Source organism: Protopterus annectens, chromosome 11.part0 (genome assembly GCF_019279795.1).
Source record: "Protopterus annectens isolate FY-2018-M chromosome 11.part0, PAN1.0, whole genome shotgun sequence".
NCBI classification, from domain to species: Eukaryota; Metazoa; Chordata; order Ceratodontiformes; family Protopteridae; genus Protopterus; species Protopterus annectens.
Genome location: NC_056745.1, coordinates 1,370,429,038 through 1,370,446,573, shown reverse-complemented (window position 1 = coordinate 1,370,446,573; position 17,536 = coordinate 1,370,429,038). Strand labels below are relative to the sequence as shown.

Genomic DNA, 17,536 nt, shown 5'->3' with positions numbered 1-17,536 from the left:
ATATATATATATATATATATACAGGAAGAAAAAAAATCGGAGTTCGTAGGATAGGTAGTTGATGAAGAATGAAAAAATGGACAACACAGATGGAACATATGGTGAGTACATAACTTCTTTATCTGATGTTGTCTGAGTATGCACAAGCAGAAAAATGAAACATCTCCCCAGTGACCCCTTCTGCAGTCTATCCTACTGTGCACAAGCACCAGAGTGCAACATTTCCATCGACATCCCCTTCAGCAGCCCTCCCAAGTATGCACAAGAACCAAAATGAAACATTCCCCTCAATGACCCCTTCATTAAGTTTATCCGAGCTGCTAGCTACCATAAATAAACCACAATTTCCTTAATTATCTCTGTAAAAAATACTTCCTGCTATCACAACTAAATAAACTGAGTGGAATTTACAAAACAAATTTTTTTCTGTTTTTTTTTTTTTTTTTAACAAAAACAAAGGTCATTTTGCACATTTAGACTATCTCTGAGAGAAAGCAAAGAGAGTCACAAATAGTCTGTGGGCACATAAAAACCCATATAAATAAACACATTTTCACATACAGATATATTAAACACACAAATTATGAAGTATGTATATATACATATGTAACAATGATCAGGTCTTGGCCACTCACAGCCCAGGTGTCTGATCATTCTGTTCATTCTGTTTTTATTTATACTTCAGACATATATTAAACTGATGGACTCTAACTGCAATTCCAGAGGTTTGGTGTTTAGTTCAGATAAATGCATTACTTTTATGAGTCAGAAAAGACTCTGAATTCAGATAAAGAACAATAAAATAATACAAAGCATATTCTATAATGGGACATTTATACATAGTAGTGGTGCTGCGGTAGCGTTGTCGCCTCACAGCAAGGCATTGTCCCGTTCGATTCTCAGCTAGAGCATCTTCTGTGTGGAGACATGCGTGAATGGGCGTCCCTTCGTTGAAGGTTGTGCGACAGGGCTGGTAGCTCGGCACGTAAAAATCCACTACCAAACGTTAGCGGACCGGAGTTCCGCTGTGGCGACCCCTAACCAGGATAAGCCGAAAGACACAATAATCTAAAAGAAATAACAGTTATTCTTACAGAAATTAAACAAAACAGAGCACTCTAAGGTTATAAGACCCACATGTTTTCTACAGGCTTCAAGTTTACTAGAAAAACATGGATCTAACATGAAAGAAGGGCAGTATCTTTACCACTATTGTTAATAGCTTAAGAGCTGAATGCATAATCATATGCTAAATTTATGCATAGGACATTCTCGGATACTAATAAAATGAGGTAAACAAAGGGAGATCTGGAGAAAAAAAAATAACATAAAAATATTCTGACACAGTTTCGCCTTTCAAGAAACAATCAAATATGTGCACGTTATGTTAGCAAGGTGCAGAATACATTTTGTTCCAAACTGCTCTGTATAAATTAGTGGCTGCTGTTCTTCTTAAGTTCTGTTACAACTCTGCAAATTTAAAAATAAATATTTTAACAGATGTTATACTGCAACAGCCCAATCCACTCAACACACAGCACTGGTTTCCAAAGTGAACTTCCATCAGATAAGTTTGAAAAGTTCCATATACTACTTTTTTATTTTACCTTTATCAGACTTAGCTAACTAAAGTTCTGACAGTGCAAACAGAAAACTGGATGGAGCTACAAAGGTCGTGAGCTGCTGCCCACATTATGAAACACACTAATGTAGTATTTGGAAGGATAAGGGTGACAATATTTAAGGTTTCTGTTGGTAAACAACACAACAGTTTATTATTATTGAAGTGTTTGCATGGGAAAAGGAGTGGTTAAAACATGAAATTGTTTACTGCAATTTAATGTACTCTTACTCCCTCCGTGTCCGCAACTACTGTCCAAGCATAATATGTCCTCACTTGAGTTGAATTCACTGTAATATCCACTCGGCTCGCCTTCTGAATAGACAAGTAAAACATCCATTTTACTAGATTCCATTCAGCTCCTGGCGCATGAATTAACGTTAACGGTCAAATATCCACACCCCCACGACTCGGTATATGTCAGCAATGATGTCTGTATGCTGATGGTGGATATGGAATGACTTTAGGGACCATCGATTATGATTATTATTTTCTGCACCCCAGTCCACTCAAGGAGCAGAGACCAGCCAGGACAAAGACAAGGACCTTCCTCTGATTATTGTACTGGCCAGTGCCTCTGATAATTTTCAATGAAATGTGCTCCTCCAAAAGTAACTGTTTTAGTGCAATTTTTATGCCCATAAAGTGAGACCTTAAGACCTTATCATAGTGCTATTTCCATGACCCATTTCACTGCTGATAAAACTGCACAATCCAAAACATCCCTGCATTTCTCGTCTGCAAGCTCTGAACTGCTGACAACTAAACTACAACTGCTTCATGACCTGCACAATTTCCTAAATCTCTACACTGATCCACTTTGCCCAGTGGGCAAGTAAGATGAATGTAGTAAGTTTCTCATTTTAATATGCTGTGTTTGCTGTCATCTTTTACCTCCCTCTTGCAGACCCAGTGCAGCTGAACTGCTTCCAGGCAAAAGCATAAATCTGACCCTCAACTACAGCGCAAAATGAAGGAATGGCAACAAACTTAAATACTGACATTGTTCTCTGCAATCTGTAACACATAAAACACTAACATCTGAGAAATTACGCATACGTCTAAACTGTTCATATTTTCACAGAATGTCCTGATTTTTGATCATATTTTCGGTCTGCTCCTCTTAACACCTGTTGTTTTTATAGCAAACCATCGAGGAGCGAAGTCACCAAACAGCGGCAAACATCCGAGTTTCAGATTTCATACTTTTCATCAAATGCATGCTAATGAAAAAAATGCTGTCCAGAAACAAGCATCTGATTTGATTTTTTGGGAGATCTGCTTGGATCTGTTTACTGTAGAACACCTTTCATGTTATATTGAAAAGAAACTTGAAGACAGTAACCCTGCAAACTGTACATTATTGTACGTGTCTGTTATAAAGACAAGTTATTAGTTTCTGCGCAAGAAAGATAATAATAAGATACTGCTGAGAAGGTTAATAATCTGCAAAGTTTATGTGCACTAACCAGACTTTGCTTTTTACAAGGCAAGCAGCATTAGGCACCAATCCAGAAGCTGCAGTCAGCAGTATCGGTGAGTAAGACAAGACTGACATTCAGTGGCATTCATTCAATAATAACTTTTCAGACAGACCACTCATGAGGCAGGAGAATGCATCTGCTCACTTTGTCCACAATCACAGTGGAGTTCCCCGGAATGAGTGTTGCTATCAGAAAGCAGTTGGAAGTGATTACCCATTGCCAAACTCTTAGGGCTTCCTGACATAAAGGGTAGGATCTGGTTCCCCCCATTTGGAGATGTACCAGACCAATGACATGTTGTCTAACTGAATAGCAAGTGTCCCTGAAGGGAGGGCAGACTGGAATGCTTGCAACACTAAGAGCACTGCCCTCAGTTCTAGTATGTTGATACGCAAATTAGCCTCTTGAGGGGACCAAGTGCCTTGGACTGTCTTTCCCTGAAAATGCTCCCCCCACCCTATCAGGGATGCATCAGTGGTCACTATGGCCTTGGGCTGAGAGGGGAAAAAGGGCGGCTCCATAATTTGTCTTCTGGCTTCATGCACCAAGATAAATCCTGCTTGCATTAGTTGCTTATGTGGATTGGGTGGGACACTGAATGAGGTAACAGTAACCACTGTGACGCCAGGAGCCATTGAAGCAGCCTCATGTGGTACCTTGCCAGAGGAACTAAGGTGATTGTTGCTGCTATGGACCTAAGGAGTTGTAAGACTAGATGAGCCGGAATTTTATCTTGAGAAAGTATCACTTGAAGTTGTAAACTCAACTTCACCAGTCTGGAAGAGCTGCCATGCAGGATTTTGTGTTCAGTCTTGTTCCAATGAATTCTATGTCCTATGTGGGGATAGTTTTGACTTTTCTTCATTTATTAACATGCCTAAGGACTCTGCAACCCTTAGAATGGAGTCCAAAGCAGAATGCAGCAGATGCACGGTGGAGGTGGTGAGGAGCCAGTCGTCTAAATATGGAAACACACAGAATCCCTGTAGTCTTAAGTGAGCTGCTACCACTGCCATGCATTTGGTGAACACCCTGATGAGACCAAAGGGCAGTGCTCGAAATTGGTAATGACTGGCTCCTAGATGGAAGCGGAGGTATCTTCTGGAACATTTTTCCATTTTTATGTGGTAATACGCATCCTGACGATCTACTGAGCACATCCAATCATCTTTCTCCAGAAAAGGAAGAATAGACTGAACTGTAACCATCCGGAATTTTCTCTGTTGTACAAATTTGTTCAGAACACTGAGGTCTAAGATTGGCCTCCAGTCCCCTGACTTATTTGGCACTAAAAAGAATCTTGAGTAAAATCCGGATCCTATTTGGTCTGGTGGGACTGTCTGGATGACTCTTTTTTGAAGCACCTTTTGAATTTCTAGTGCTGCTATATCCCTCTGACTGGGTGGAACATCGTGGATTCGCCTTTGTGATCTGTGATAAAGACTGAAGGGGATATGGTAGCCTCTGGTAATTATTGTCTGCACCCAGGAATCTGATGTTACTGTGTGCCAGGCTGAATGGTGCAGAGAGAATCTTCCCCAGACTGCTTCTAGAAGTAAGCAATCAGGCCACGCTCAGGAGTGCTGGTAGGGTTGTCTAGAATAAGAATCCCTTAATCCCTGTGGTTGCATGGCCCCCCTCTACCATGGGAGGGGCGTCTTCCTGAAGAGGTCCCCCCTCTGCTCTGAGAAGAATACTCGCTACATGTGTCCTGAAAAAGGTACTTGACTTTCTGAAGCACATTTTTGCACTCCTCTGATTCCTGCAGTAAGGTCATTGAGGGGTGGAAAAATGCACAAGGGTCTTTCCATCCTTCTCACACCTGGCTAATGTCTCTGAATTTTGGGCCAAATAATGAAGTAGCATCAACAGCAGCATTAATAAAGGAAGACTTGAAGGGGTCCGCAAAGTCACATAAGTGCATCCAGCTGTGGAGCCTGATGGTAACACCTGTACCTGCTGCCCTGGATGTCCTTTCAGCTCTATGTGTAATAAGCTGCATGGATGAGTTGGAGATCAACTCCAGGGTAGCAAGCTGGGAGCCATCCTTATACTAGACCTTGTCAGACACTGCTCCTACTAAGGTCTCTGAAACCTCAGTTATCAGATCCCTTTGAAGTCGCGTGAAGTATTCCAAAAAATTCAAGGACCGCATGGCAAAGGTCGATGAAGCAAAGACCCGCTTTCCAAATCTGTCCATCATCCGGAACTCTCGGTTTGGAGGATGGACAGCTGGACTCTCCTCGCCAAGTTCCTTTTTTGTGGCAGCCACCACCACCACGGCATCCACTACTAGATCCTTCGACCAGTGGGGCTCATCCTCTGGCACTGAAAGAATTTTGTCTGGTCTCCAGGGAATTGACTCTATGGTATCAGAAGCCTTCCCTGCACACTGCACAATGAGTTTGATCAGTTCATCGGCAGCCGGGGTCATCCAAGAAGTAGGCAGCTGGGCACAAAAAGTCTGCAAGAAAACAGATTCCTCAGAGGATGGGTTTGTGGGCTTCCAATCACCCCTCTGTTACAGAATATCCAGGATGTCTCCGAAGGAGACATCATCAGGGGGTGACAAAGGATACCCCTCCCCCTCATCGAAATCTGTATCCTCAGTGACAGATTCTTCTGGAGAATCAAGGTGCTTCCTCTTGCATGATCTCTTATGGGGTGGCTCCTCAGGTGGAAGGTCTGAGGAGGGCTCAGGAGATGGGGGACCCTGCAATAGGGTATCTTGTTGCTCTTGTGCCTGCTGCCCCAAGGTAGCTAACCAGATCTTGGTGCCAGAGTCGGTGCAGATTTAAATATTTTAGGCCTTGGTTCCAACGGATGAGTTGAAACCTGAATCTTAGTAGGTTTCGCATCTTGTACATTAGGGGACAAAGATACTGAATGGCTCCTTTTCTTAGATTCCTTTCTGGGAGACTTAGATGTCTCTGCCTCAGACAAAGCTTCACTAAAAGGGCATTTTAGCAACCCTTTGAGAATAAGTTTGTTTCACCTATCTGCAAGGGTGTGAGCACTGAAACCCTTGCAGAGTTTACATGGCAGTTGTATCTCCAAATGAGGGACACCTAAACAATAAACACATGAAAGATGCCCATCAGAGTTGAGCATCTTTCTGTCACAGTCCTCACATTGCTTAAGACCTGTGGTTCCATTCTGTTTTTCTGCCATCTTTCAAAAAAAAAAAAAAAAGCAAGAGGGCACGTGCACAGACACACACAAAAATTAACACAAAAAACGGAGTATAAAATACAGCCTTTTTTTTTTTTTAAAGAATATACTAACAATAGTACCTAGAGAAAATACCCCCCAAGAGGGTAATAATAGGAAAGAAGGAAAATAAAGATACCAGCGATGGTATATTAGAATTACCAGAGGTAGAGGGAAGGGAAGGGCCTATACCAACGATGGTAAGTAGAAACTACTCGGAAAAGGTAAAGCAAAGGTTATACGAACACTAACACCAATACACACTGCTAGGAGAATGAGTATCAATTTAAACAAGTAGAGAAAACTATAGAAATATATATATATATATATATATATATATATATATATATATATATATATCAAAGAAAAAAGTTTATCACTTAGCCGAGAGCACGGCTGACGCATCTGATTTTCTATGCGGCAAATGAGATCTGAGGTGAAGGGAAGAGGGGCAGTATGGGTAGCCTTGGCTTGAAAGTTTCTGACTGGCGCGAGCTTGATATAAAGACAGAGTCTTAATATGATGTTTGTTTTATAAGGTTTGTTATAATGCATATACCGTTAAGATTTTGGAAATGACTAATTAAGGTGACCATCTCATACATTTTTGAAAGTATTTAACTGATGTTTTTATAACTACATTTAAGTTCTCAGGAAGTTCTGTTAATGAAATTAAAGAATGAAAGCACTAAACTTAAAATTTGTGCAGTTGTATTTTACGTTTAACAAAAGCTACAGCTGAATACTTACAACTTTGACTTTGCCAACTTGTGAAAGCAGTTAATCCCAAGTGTTTTAGTTGAGCTGGTTCCACTGTCTTGTTCATTACCTAGCTTTCTTTCTTCAGCCCAGTATGCAAATCTGTTCTATTTACTCTTCTAAATCTTTCTGGTAGAAGGTTTTTGAGATGAGGATAAAATCAAACAAACTGGAGAGGAAGGCTGGACTGTCTAGCCATCAATGCAATTGGAGAAACCATGCAGTTATCTTGAGGCCTTGAATGTTCAGATCAATCATTCTCAATGGGTGCGATAGTAGATCTGGATTGGGGTTCAGTATCCAAGGTGGACACAGAAGATGAGACCATAGGAATGGGAACCACACCTGCCAAGGCCGGAGGGGGGCAATAAGGATTACCTTGCTTTTTAACTGTTGTGCTTTCTTCAGAAATTTAGCTATTAAGGGAAGGGCAGGATAAGCACACAAGAAACTAGAGGGACAAACATGGGACTACGGCATCTCTTGGTGACTCCCCCTGAGGAAGAATTAGGCCAAAGAATCTACTGCACTTTTTGTTGAAGGGAGAGGCAAAGAGGTTGTAGCAAGGTTGACCCCAGTGATGAAAAATCATTTCCATTACTACACGATTGAGAGACCACTCATGTGACAACAATATGATTCTGCTGAGCTTTTCAACTACGACAGTGGATTTCCCTGGAATGTGCATTGCTATCAGAAAGCTGTTAGAAGAGATCGCCTACTGTCAGACTCTCACTGCTTCCTGGCAAAGGGGATAAGATCTGGTTTACCCCTGTTTGTTGATATACAAACCCACTGACATATTGTTTGTCTGGATAGCAACTGTACCTACAGGGAGAGAGTTCTGAAAGGACTGCAATGCTAATAGGACTGCTCTCATCTCTATGACCTTGATATGCAAACTGGTATTTTCTGAGGACCATGTACTCTGAACAGTCCATCCCAAGAAATGCCCCTGCACCCCAGTTGGCAGGAATCCATGGTGAGTGTAGCCTTTAGAGGAGGAAAGATAAATGGGTGTCCCTGACAAATCTCTCTGGACTGGATCCACCAAAGTAGGGAACCTTTGCAGGCTTGCAAAATCTTTATGGGATACTTCAAAGGCTGCCAAAGCATCGACCACTGTACCAACAGGAACCACTGGAGAATTCTCATGTGAAGGCAAGCCATAGGTAATAGGATGATCACTGCAGCCAACGAACCTTAGGCTTGAAGAACCAGTCTCAATGGAGGAGAGGGATGGCCCAGAATCTGTCTGACATGCAATCTTAGGGAATTAATTCTGCTCTGGGGTAAGAATTCAAACTGTCTGACTGTGTCGAAGTGAGCTCCTATAAACTCAAAGACTTGAACTGACCGAAGCTAGGACATGGAAAGATTTACTGTGATCCCTAGGAAGGGACACAACTGTAGTAAGTAATCCCTGGCCTTTTGTAGAAGATGCTTAGCTGGTGTTGGAAAGGAGACAGTAATCTAGATGAGGAAATCTGTGCAGTCTGAGATGAGTTTTCAACACTGCCATACATTTGGTGAACACCCTGGGGGCTGTGGTGAGACCAAAGGGCATGGCTCTGAACTGGTAATCACTGGCTCCCAGCCAAAAGCACAGGTATCTTTGACAGCACCTTTTGTTTTGATATGATAGTATGCATCTTGAAGATCTAAAGAACACATCCAGTCATCCTTCTTTAGGGGAGGAAGAATGGACTGAACTGTGACTATCCAGAACTTAGAGTTCTTCAAGAATTGATTTAAATGACCAAGGTCTACAATAGGTCTCAGGTTCCTTTATTTCTTTGGCACTAAAATAAATCTTGAGTAAATTTTATATCCTACTTGGTCTGGAGAGTCCTTTTGGACGACTCTCTTTTCTAGGAGGTTTTGAATTTCTAAGGCTGCTAACTCCCACTGATTGGGTGGAACATCAGGGACACATCTCTTCTGTAATTGCTTTTGTGAAAAGGGAATAAAGTATCCTCTGGATATGATCCTTTGTACCCAATATTCACTTGTGATGGCTGTCCAGGCATTTGGGTGCAAGGAAAAGCTTCCCCCAACTGCCTCTAGATAAAAACAGTTGGGCAATATTTCAGGAGTGCTGAAAGGGCCTGTCCAAGAAAGAGTTGAGATCCTTGGTTCTGCGGACCCCCTCTGCTGTGAGGACGGCATCTTCTGTTATTATTTCCCTCTCTGACTCTGGAAGAAATATCCCCACATGAGTCCTAAAAAGGTCTTTGAGATTTTTGGAGCCACATCTTCTTACCACCACGCTGATTCCCACAGAAAGATCTTTGTGGGGTAGAGAAATGAATTCCAACAGCAGACAAGGTCTTTCCATCTTGCTCACTCCGGAAAAGTGTGTCTTTAGTTGCTGGCTCAAACAGGGAAGATCCATCAAGAGGAGGACTGACAAAAGAGGATTTAAAGAGATCCACAAAATCACACAATCTCATCCAGGCATGTCACCTGATGGCTATGCCTGAACCATCAGCCCTTGAGGAACCTTCAGCTGTGTGAGATATTAACCTTATGGACAAGTTGGATATAGATTGCATGGTGCTCAGTTCGGAGGGATAAGTTTTCTCTTCCTCTGCTGACATGGACCCTGGGATAGACTTATAGAGAGTTCCTTGAACAAGTCCCTCTATAACCTAGTAAAATGTGCCATGTAGTTAAGCAACCACAAGGTGAAGGTCGCCAAAGCATAAACATGCTTTCCAAATCTGTCCAATGCCCTAGACTCTCAGTTAGGAGGGTGGACAGAGGAACTCTGTTTGGCTAATTCCTTTTTGGTGGCTGCTGCCACAACCATAGCATCTACAGGATTCCTTTACTACAAAATTGCCTGTCTTTGGGGGCTCCTAGAATCTTGTCTGGTTGGCAGGGGATAGCTCCATGGTGTCTGGTTCCTTCAATGCCCAGCGAGAGACAAGGTCTATAAGGTCATCTGCCAGGGGGAGTAACCCAAGGCATAGATGGGCCAGAACCAAAGGCTTAGAGAAACACCAACTCCTCATGGGAAGAGCTCTGGGAGATCCAACCACCTTTTTGGTGCAGGATCTCCAAAATGTCTCCAAAGGAGATATCCTCAGGTGGGGAACTAGGGAACCTTTTCCCCTCATCAAAATCAGTCTCCCTGATCAAAGATAAAACATCAAAACCTCTTGTGTAGTTCCACAGAGTCAAGTCAAATCCATGCTTCCAAAATGCAAAACTTCAAATCCAGATCATTTGAACAGCTGAGTTTATTGACTAAAACACAAAAAATAAAATGACAGTTAAGCACTTTTGTCCCTCAACAACAGGCAAGGGGACTTCATCAGAACAGCCATTACACTTTAGAACCTTCCTTTTGTACTGAATCAATTAACTGGTTGTTACACCCATAACAACATTTAAAGTGACCAGTGCTTTTTACAAGAAACATCACACACTAATTTAATGCATACAGTAAAAAATCACTTGAAAAGTATGTTACTATAAAATGTTACTAAAAATGGCTTTAGTCAATAAACTCAGCTGTTTAGATGATCTGGATTTAAAGTTTTGCATTTTGGAAGCATGAATTTGACTTGACTCTGTGGAACTACACAAGAGGGTTTTGCTGTTTTATGAGTGTTCCTGTTTACCTCTTTGCTTGCTGGCATGATGTACTCCCTGGTCAAAGATTCCAGACAGGAATCCAAGTGCCTCCTCTTGCATGTTCTCTTCCAACGGACCTCTTTAGTGAGATGGCCTAGAGTGGTATTGGAAGAGACGGGGAATTCCTGAATAGAAACTGTATGGACGCTCTTATAGATCCATCTTAGGATGGCTGTCCCTGCAGAGAAGGGTGACGAGATTTAGAGTTCAAATCCACTGGGGGAATGAGTATAGAATCCAAGGAAGTGGCAGTAGAATAACAAGTACAAACAATCCAAAAGCTGAAGGTACCAGCGAGCTAGCAAGAAGTTTAAAAATGTATTAGTAATGAACCAACAAAATTAAGCGCTTTCGTCAGTCTATAACCAAGACTTCATCAGAATCTAAAAGTTCAACAAACTCTACAATATTTAAATAGTACAGGTAACAATACTAAAAATGATGGCATGGCATTTGTCACAACTTACACTATGGACAGTGATGCAATTGGCAATATACTATGTAAGAACTGGAAAATATTTTCTTGTTATGGAAAAGATTTTGAGAAGTTTGGTTATAGACCATGTATACTATATAGGACATAGAAGAACTTGAAAAAAACTGTTGGAAGGCAGTGAAAAACTGGCTCTAAATTCAGCCAAGATGTGGGGAACCTACAAGTGTGGACTCTGCAACCAATGCAGATTTAGTTTTGAGGGTAACACACTAGTGGTAGGGACCCACAAGTTGGTTACTTCATTCCACTGCACTTGTAATTCACTAGGTTTAGTATATGTGGCAAAGTGTGTTCAGTGTTTGTGTTTTTATATGGAGAAAAAACAAATGGAAATTGAAAGAGCGTATTTATAAGCACAATCTAGATATAAGGAACAAGAATGTTAAAAACTCTTTATACAAGCATGTGGAAACACACCCTGATCATTCTTTTTTATTTTCTGGATTGGGTTTTGTACCTCAGAATATGAGGGGAGGGCCATGGGAAGATCTTACTGAATACAGAGAAATGATGTGGCAACTAAGGTTGAATGTTTGTGTGCCCCTTGGCCTTAATGAATGTATTTCAATCAGTAGTGTACTGCATTTAAAATCATACAAAGTGTAAACCCTGCACCTTATGTTTTAACAACTACCTTCTTTTGTATTTGACAACATAGGGTTAACAAATTTGCTCCTGTTGTTAATTGATGTGGTGGTCATGTGATTTTTTACTATTTAAATATTGTAGAGTTTGTTGAACTTTTAGATTTTGATGAAGTCTTGGTTACAGACTGACAAAAGTGCTTAATCTTGTTGGTTCATTACTAATACATTTTTTAACTTCTTGCTGGCTCGCTGGCATCTTCAGTACCTTCAGCTTTTGGATTGTTTGTACTAGTTGTTCCTGGTTCCTGGTTTGTGTTTTGCATTTTAAGTGGCAGTAGAAGATTCCCTGGGATGGGATAAAACCTCTTCAACAACCTCAAAGGCAGAGTGTCAGGGAGAAGTAGAAACTGACCTCGCTGAAGCTTTTGGGTCTGCCAGTTCTCCACCTCTTCTGGATCTCCCCTCTGAAGAGAGAGTCGGACCCGGCCTGTATAGTGCCGAGGCTCCAAGGGGAAGCGACAACTCCAAAAACCTCTAAGTTTACATCGATCTCCCAGATTCGGCACTAATGCTTTGATGCTTTGGCTCCAAAATGCGTCCTGTTCAGTGGGGATCCGTGCTGAACGGGTCAGGGAAACCATCAAAGAAGAATAAGGTGATATCTTCAGATCCAACACTTTAACTCTCGGCGCTCTCGGATCCAACAGCTCAGAAACAGTGGGTCAGATCAGAAAAAGTTACTATGGGGTGTGAAGGTGACTGAAGGCTTATGGATCCAATGGGAGATGGAGATGGCAACACTCCCATCTGGATTTTTGCTCTAAGGAATTTTCTCATCATCCTGTCCACATCTGCCTCGGAAAGACCTGACTGAGGAAGATATGGAAAGAGGGCAGGTCAATTTCCTGGGAGTCTCCTGTAAAAATGAAGATCTTAGTCTAGGAGACACAAGCTCTGGAGAAAATCTAGGACTCCGGATCCGAGAAGACTACTGAAGAGGTTGTCAGATCCAGCACTTTTTTTTACTTTGAGGGCAGCTCTGAACCCGGAGCAGGTCCAGGAGACTGCATAGGAGAGTGCTTCCTGTGCTCCCTGTGCTCCGATGACTTTTGCCTTTTTGAAGGATTTTGAGCCCTAGAAGTAAAAGCAGTAGTGGAAGACGAAGCTTGCAAAAGGCCCTTCAGTACCAACTTCTTCTGCCAGTCACTAGCTGCCCTCAAATTAAAGCCGGCACATATCTCGCAAGGAACCTGCAAATGAGAAGGACCTACACAATACACGCACTCCCTGTGGGCATCAGAATTGGGTATCTTATGCCCACAGGAAGTGCACTTCTTAAAATCAGTTGGCTTGTAAGATATACCAACAATAAAGCAACAGCCAAGTTATTGAATATAAAGATTGTTTTACAAAGAAGAAAAAGAAAATAAAGATTATCTACCAACAATGGTAGAAAGAATACCTCAAGAGGCACATAAATAAATTAGGGAAGGCCTAGTACCAACAATGATACAATAAAACTACCTAAACAGTAACTATGAAGATAAAAAAAGAGAAAGAGAGGAAAGGCTAAATAGGTACAAATAGGGAAAAGAAAAAGAAAAACTAAATTCTATTTTTACTCACAATACCAAACTAGGCACTCTAGTGCGCGAGAGAATGCAATCCCGACTGAATTGTTAGAGTGACAAAATCTGAGGTAATCTGGCAAGCAAGGGGCATTATGGGTAAAGGGAGTAGCTCAAGAGTCAGATCCAATAATCTAAAGAGATTGGCAAATCGGATTAGAGAATCAGATGCAAGACCCACACATTGAGGAAGGAATGAAAATGACAACATTAGATCACATTATTAGGCTATGCAAATATGATTAATATATATATATATATATATATATATATATATATATATATATATATATATATATATATACTGTAATACAGACGCTTTTGGTCCAAATGAAAGGGGTTGGTATTGGAGCAAGTGTGAGCAGGTGAGGAGAGGGAAAGAATAACATTTTGGTTACAAATGGCAAAGGTAGATAAAGGAAATGCAATGGACCATTATGCATTTAATGATACTGAAGTGGGAGAAAGCAAGAGAGTGTTTATGGTAACTGGTTCTGATAGCAGAACAGTGGGAGGTATGGTGTTTGAGAGACACAGGATGCAAAATAGGGAATCAAGGTTTTGAGAATGGAGTTTAAAAGAAAGCAAGATGATATCCTGCAATCAGGTAAAATGGGTATTAGGCCAAAAGAAAGACGGAGTTTAGTATGTGTAAGGAAAAGATGAGGGGGAAAGGAAGGAATTGCAAGGTAGTAAAACATGAACTAGTACAGGCTTTGAAAGAGGCAAGAATGGATGAAGCTATAAGGATAAAGCTCATAACTAAAGGATATAAAGTTCTGAGAGATAACTACATGGAACAAAGGCTTAGGTTGAAAAGTAGTTGGAGTAAAACTTGAGGAAGCAAATTACAGGGGAAAAAATGGAGACAGATATGTGCAGAACCCTCAGAGTAACTACAAAAACCCGAAAGTTCAGGAATTTAGTATGGCAATGCTTATACACCTAATACATTTTCAAGCAGGAGATAAGAATGTTGGTGATATAATAAAGGACAGAGGTGAACATGGGAGCATCTTTTCTGAAATTGCCAAGCCCTAGGAGACTTGAAGATGGAAGTCCAAACTACTACTAGGAGAACTGACATCCCAAAAATCAAACTGACTATGGAATTAGTTCTAGTTGGTGGGACTCCAGGCATGCTCTCCCCAAAGGTGTACAGCCCATGATTAACATCGGTCATGACGGTAATGAAAAAGGCCATTATATAAAAATGGAAGATAGCTAAAAAAGAGTGGTCTGGAAGGAGGTAGTTGTTTTGATGGATAAAATTAAGGAAATTAGTGAATGAGGTAGGAAAGTTAGGGAAAGGATAAAGGCTAAGTGGGCACTTTGGGAACAAATGAAGATGCATACATACATGGCCCCTTAGGATATGCATAAGAAAACTCTTGTACAAGTACTGAGAGAATAGAGGGAGGGAAGACTCATCAAAAGGACCCTGTATGGGAAGCCAGGCCTAGAACTGGAAATGTGAGGTAAGAGTACTGGTGACATGAATCATGCTGGCTGTGAATGAAGGAGGTATTTCTACATCTGGCTGATTTTCAGTTAAAAGAAGGACTAGAAAGTGTTAATAAGTTGAATGTGATATATTTTTATTGATATGGGACATAAAAATCATGAAACTTTTTGTAACATAGGACATGCTTGTTTGCACATGAAACTCATCAGAAGGTTGTGCTGTTTACTGTAAATAAAGTTTTATTATAAAAAAGCAGCATATATCCTCATCCCATATTTATATTTTCAATCTTTCTATTCTAAGGGATACAGCTCTTATCCTTGGAATTTTAATAGGAGTCACATAAAATGGATAAAGCCCTAAAATACTCAAGATACATGAATAAAAAGGAGATCAATAAAAAAGTACATGAATAAAAAGGGAGATCAATAAAACATAGTAAGATTTATCAAAGACTGATGAATTATACTAACCTTCTGACCATTCACAAAAACATATTCCATCATTTAAACCCTTTTACTTGACATATGTCCCCAGAACTTTACTTTTCCAGTAGGTATGAAATGATACTTGCATATCCATGTCCACAAATCAGATTATAGTAAGTGATTCTTGAGTAACCAAATGAGAAAACAGCAAGTAGCAAGTCCCTTACAGTTTATCCTACCCCTTCACTTACCCATTATTTGTTAGAAACAAGTGTGCAAAAATTCGCAAAAGTAAAATGAGTGGTACCAGCCAGCATAAATCAACACACAAACAGTTCTACTGTAATGGAACACATAGGTATCTACATGTCATCATATTAGTGAAGGTAGCTGCTATTCCAGGACAATGATTAAGTTTGATGTAGGCCAATGTCCTCATTTAGTTTTCCCTAAAGAGTTTGGTGTTCTTCCCAAATTCTGATAACCTCCAGGATGAGCATTAGCTCCAAAGTGTACAAAAAAGGACAGAAGCATGGTAATTTAAGGCTTGCCTGTTTAGTTATAGGATATAACATGGAGTCCAGGAAACTGCTGGCTACCATATCCATTTGGAAAATCTGCAGCTATCAGAATCCCAGAATACAGTGACATTGACTATTTATAAGCGCATGACATTGGATGCATACATACCTCATCTGTGGAGTTTCCCTTGTTAGGTATATTAAGGTGCTGTAGCTAAATATAATATGTAAAGACAACAAATCAAGTTATTGTTCATCGTAAAGGATACTGTCCAATATAAGTACAGCCAAAGCTTGATATGCAGAAAGATCTTTCATTTTACTGATACGATTATATGCAAAATTCACCACCTGAAATCAAAAGAATCACAGATGTGAAGTCTATTCCTAGTATATACACTTTACTTCCTAAATTGTGAAGAAAAGCAATATTTTAACCAAAAGTATGATCTCCAGTAATCAATTACAAAGACATTGTTACTTTGTTGTATCTTACCCAAGCAGACTAGCAAAACTAATTTGACTATGTAGGTTTTTAAATTCAGTAGATTAAATAATGAACACATCTGACCAGTTCATTATTGCAAAAGCAGTGTGTGGATCTGTGCTGCCAGTGACCTACCTGTATCACCTAATGGATTGGTAGAAGGGCTAGGATGAAGCGGGCTACTGGCAAGGGAGGAGGATTACGCTGGCATGTATTTAAATGCCACCAAAAACTGCAATTATGGACCTTAAAAAATCTGGGGAGAAATAATCATTTTTCAGCAAGCAATATTACTTATAGGTGGGGGTCTGGAACTTGATTTGCAATAGTGAAGATCTATCGGGGGCCTAGGAGGGAAAATATAACAAAGAAGGGTATTTTTTTTAAGAAATTTATGAAAATATTTTGCATAGAAGATCTGAATTCAGTAGTAGAGTGGTACTGGCTACTATTTTTCATGAGAGAAACCAGAAGCCAGGTTAATACCCAACTTTAAGACTTTAGCTACAACAGATGTCTAAGAAGTCACTTGCAAAATGTGTATTAAGTTTATTACATATGTCTTTGCACACTGCATCCCTTATTTTGGGATGATTAAGTAGAACATTCGCCCTTGTGGTACTGCGAGTCCAGAATGCCCGCTGAGATCATTACTCAAGATCCAATGTTCTCTGTTTTTGCCAGTTTCTGTACTGTACTGCTCCTGGAGCTATGGTGAGTCCCAGGGATTCTGTGGTAAAGGAGATTAGTACTTTAGCATTTTTTTAAAGAAAAGCAAGATACAGACAATTCTGTTTGCAATAGGGGCTTAAAAAGGAGACTGGGGGTAGCCTCTTTACAAACAAAATTAGCAAAAAAATCACTAAACCCTGTCAGAATGCTACACTGGAAATGTCTGCTAAACTATGCTGTCACCATAAAATTCTATTGTTTTGACTAGTTGTTTTCCTCATAGTTGACTGTTTGCATTGTTTATTCCTAGCTTAGTTCAGGCCTGGTATATGAGCCATCTTGTAGTAGTAGTAGTAGTAGTGGTTTGTATATTGAACTGATTGATGCCTTTTCTGCATAGCCTATTCTAACTGGTTGAATATACAGCTATTTATGCCTTAGTCTTTCATTTTTACTGTCTGCTTTATACTAATATCAGCCAAGCATTCCTGCTGTTTTTAACAGATGTCAGAAGGCTGCACTGCTTTCATACCTCT

General features: G+C 40.4%; 1 protein-coding gene across 3 annotated transcripts in view; it reads right to left on the bottom strand.

Moving 5' to 3' along the window:
• Nucleotides 1-17,536, bottom strand: part of LRGUK (leucine rich repeats and guanylate kinase domain containing) — a 1,953,320-nt gene that overhangs the window by 1,479,578 nt on the left and 456,206 nt on the right. For all 3 annotated transcript variants that reach the window (XM_044088664.1, XM_044088665.1, XM_044088666.1), the window contains one exon: nucleotides 16,111-16,192. In XM_044088664.1, coding sequence (XP_043944599.1) covers nucleotides 16,111-16,192 — 82 coding nt within the window. The remainder of the gene's footprint in view (nucleotides 1-16,110; nucleotides 16,193-17,536) is intronic.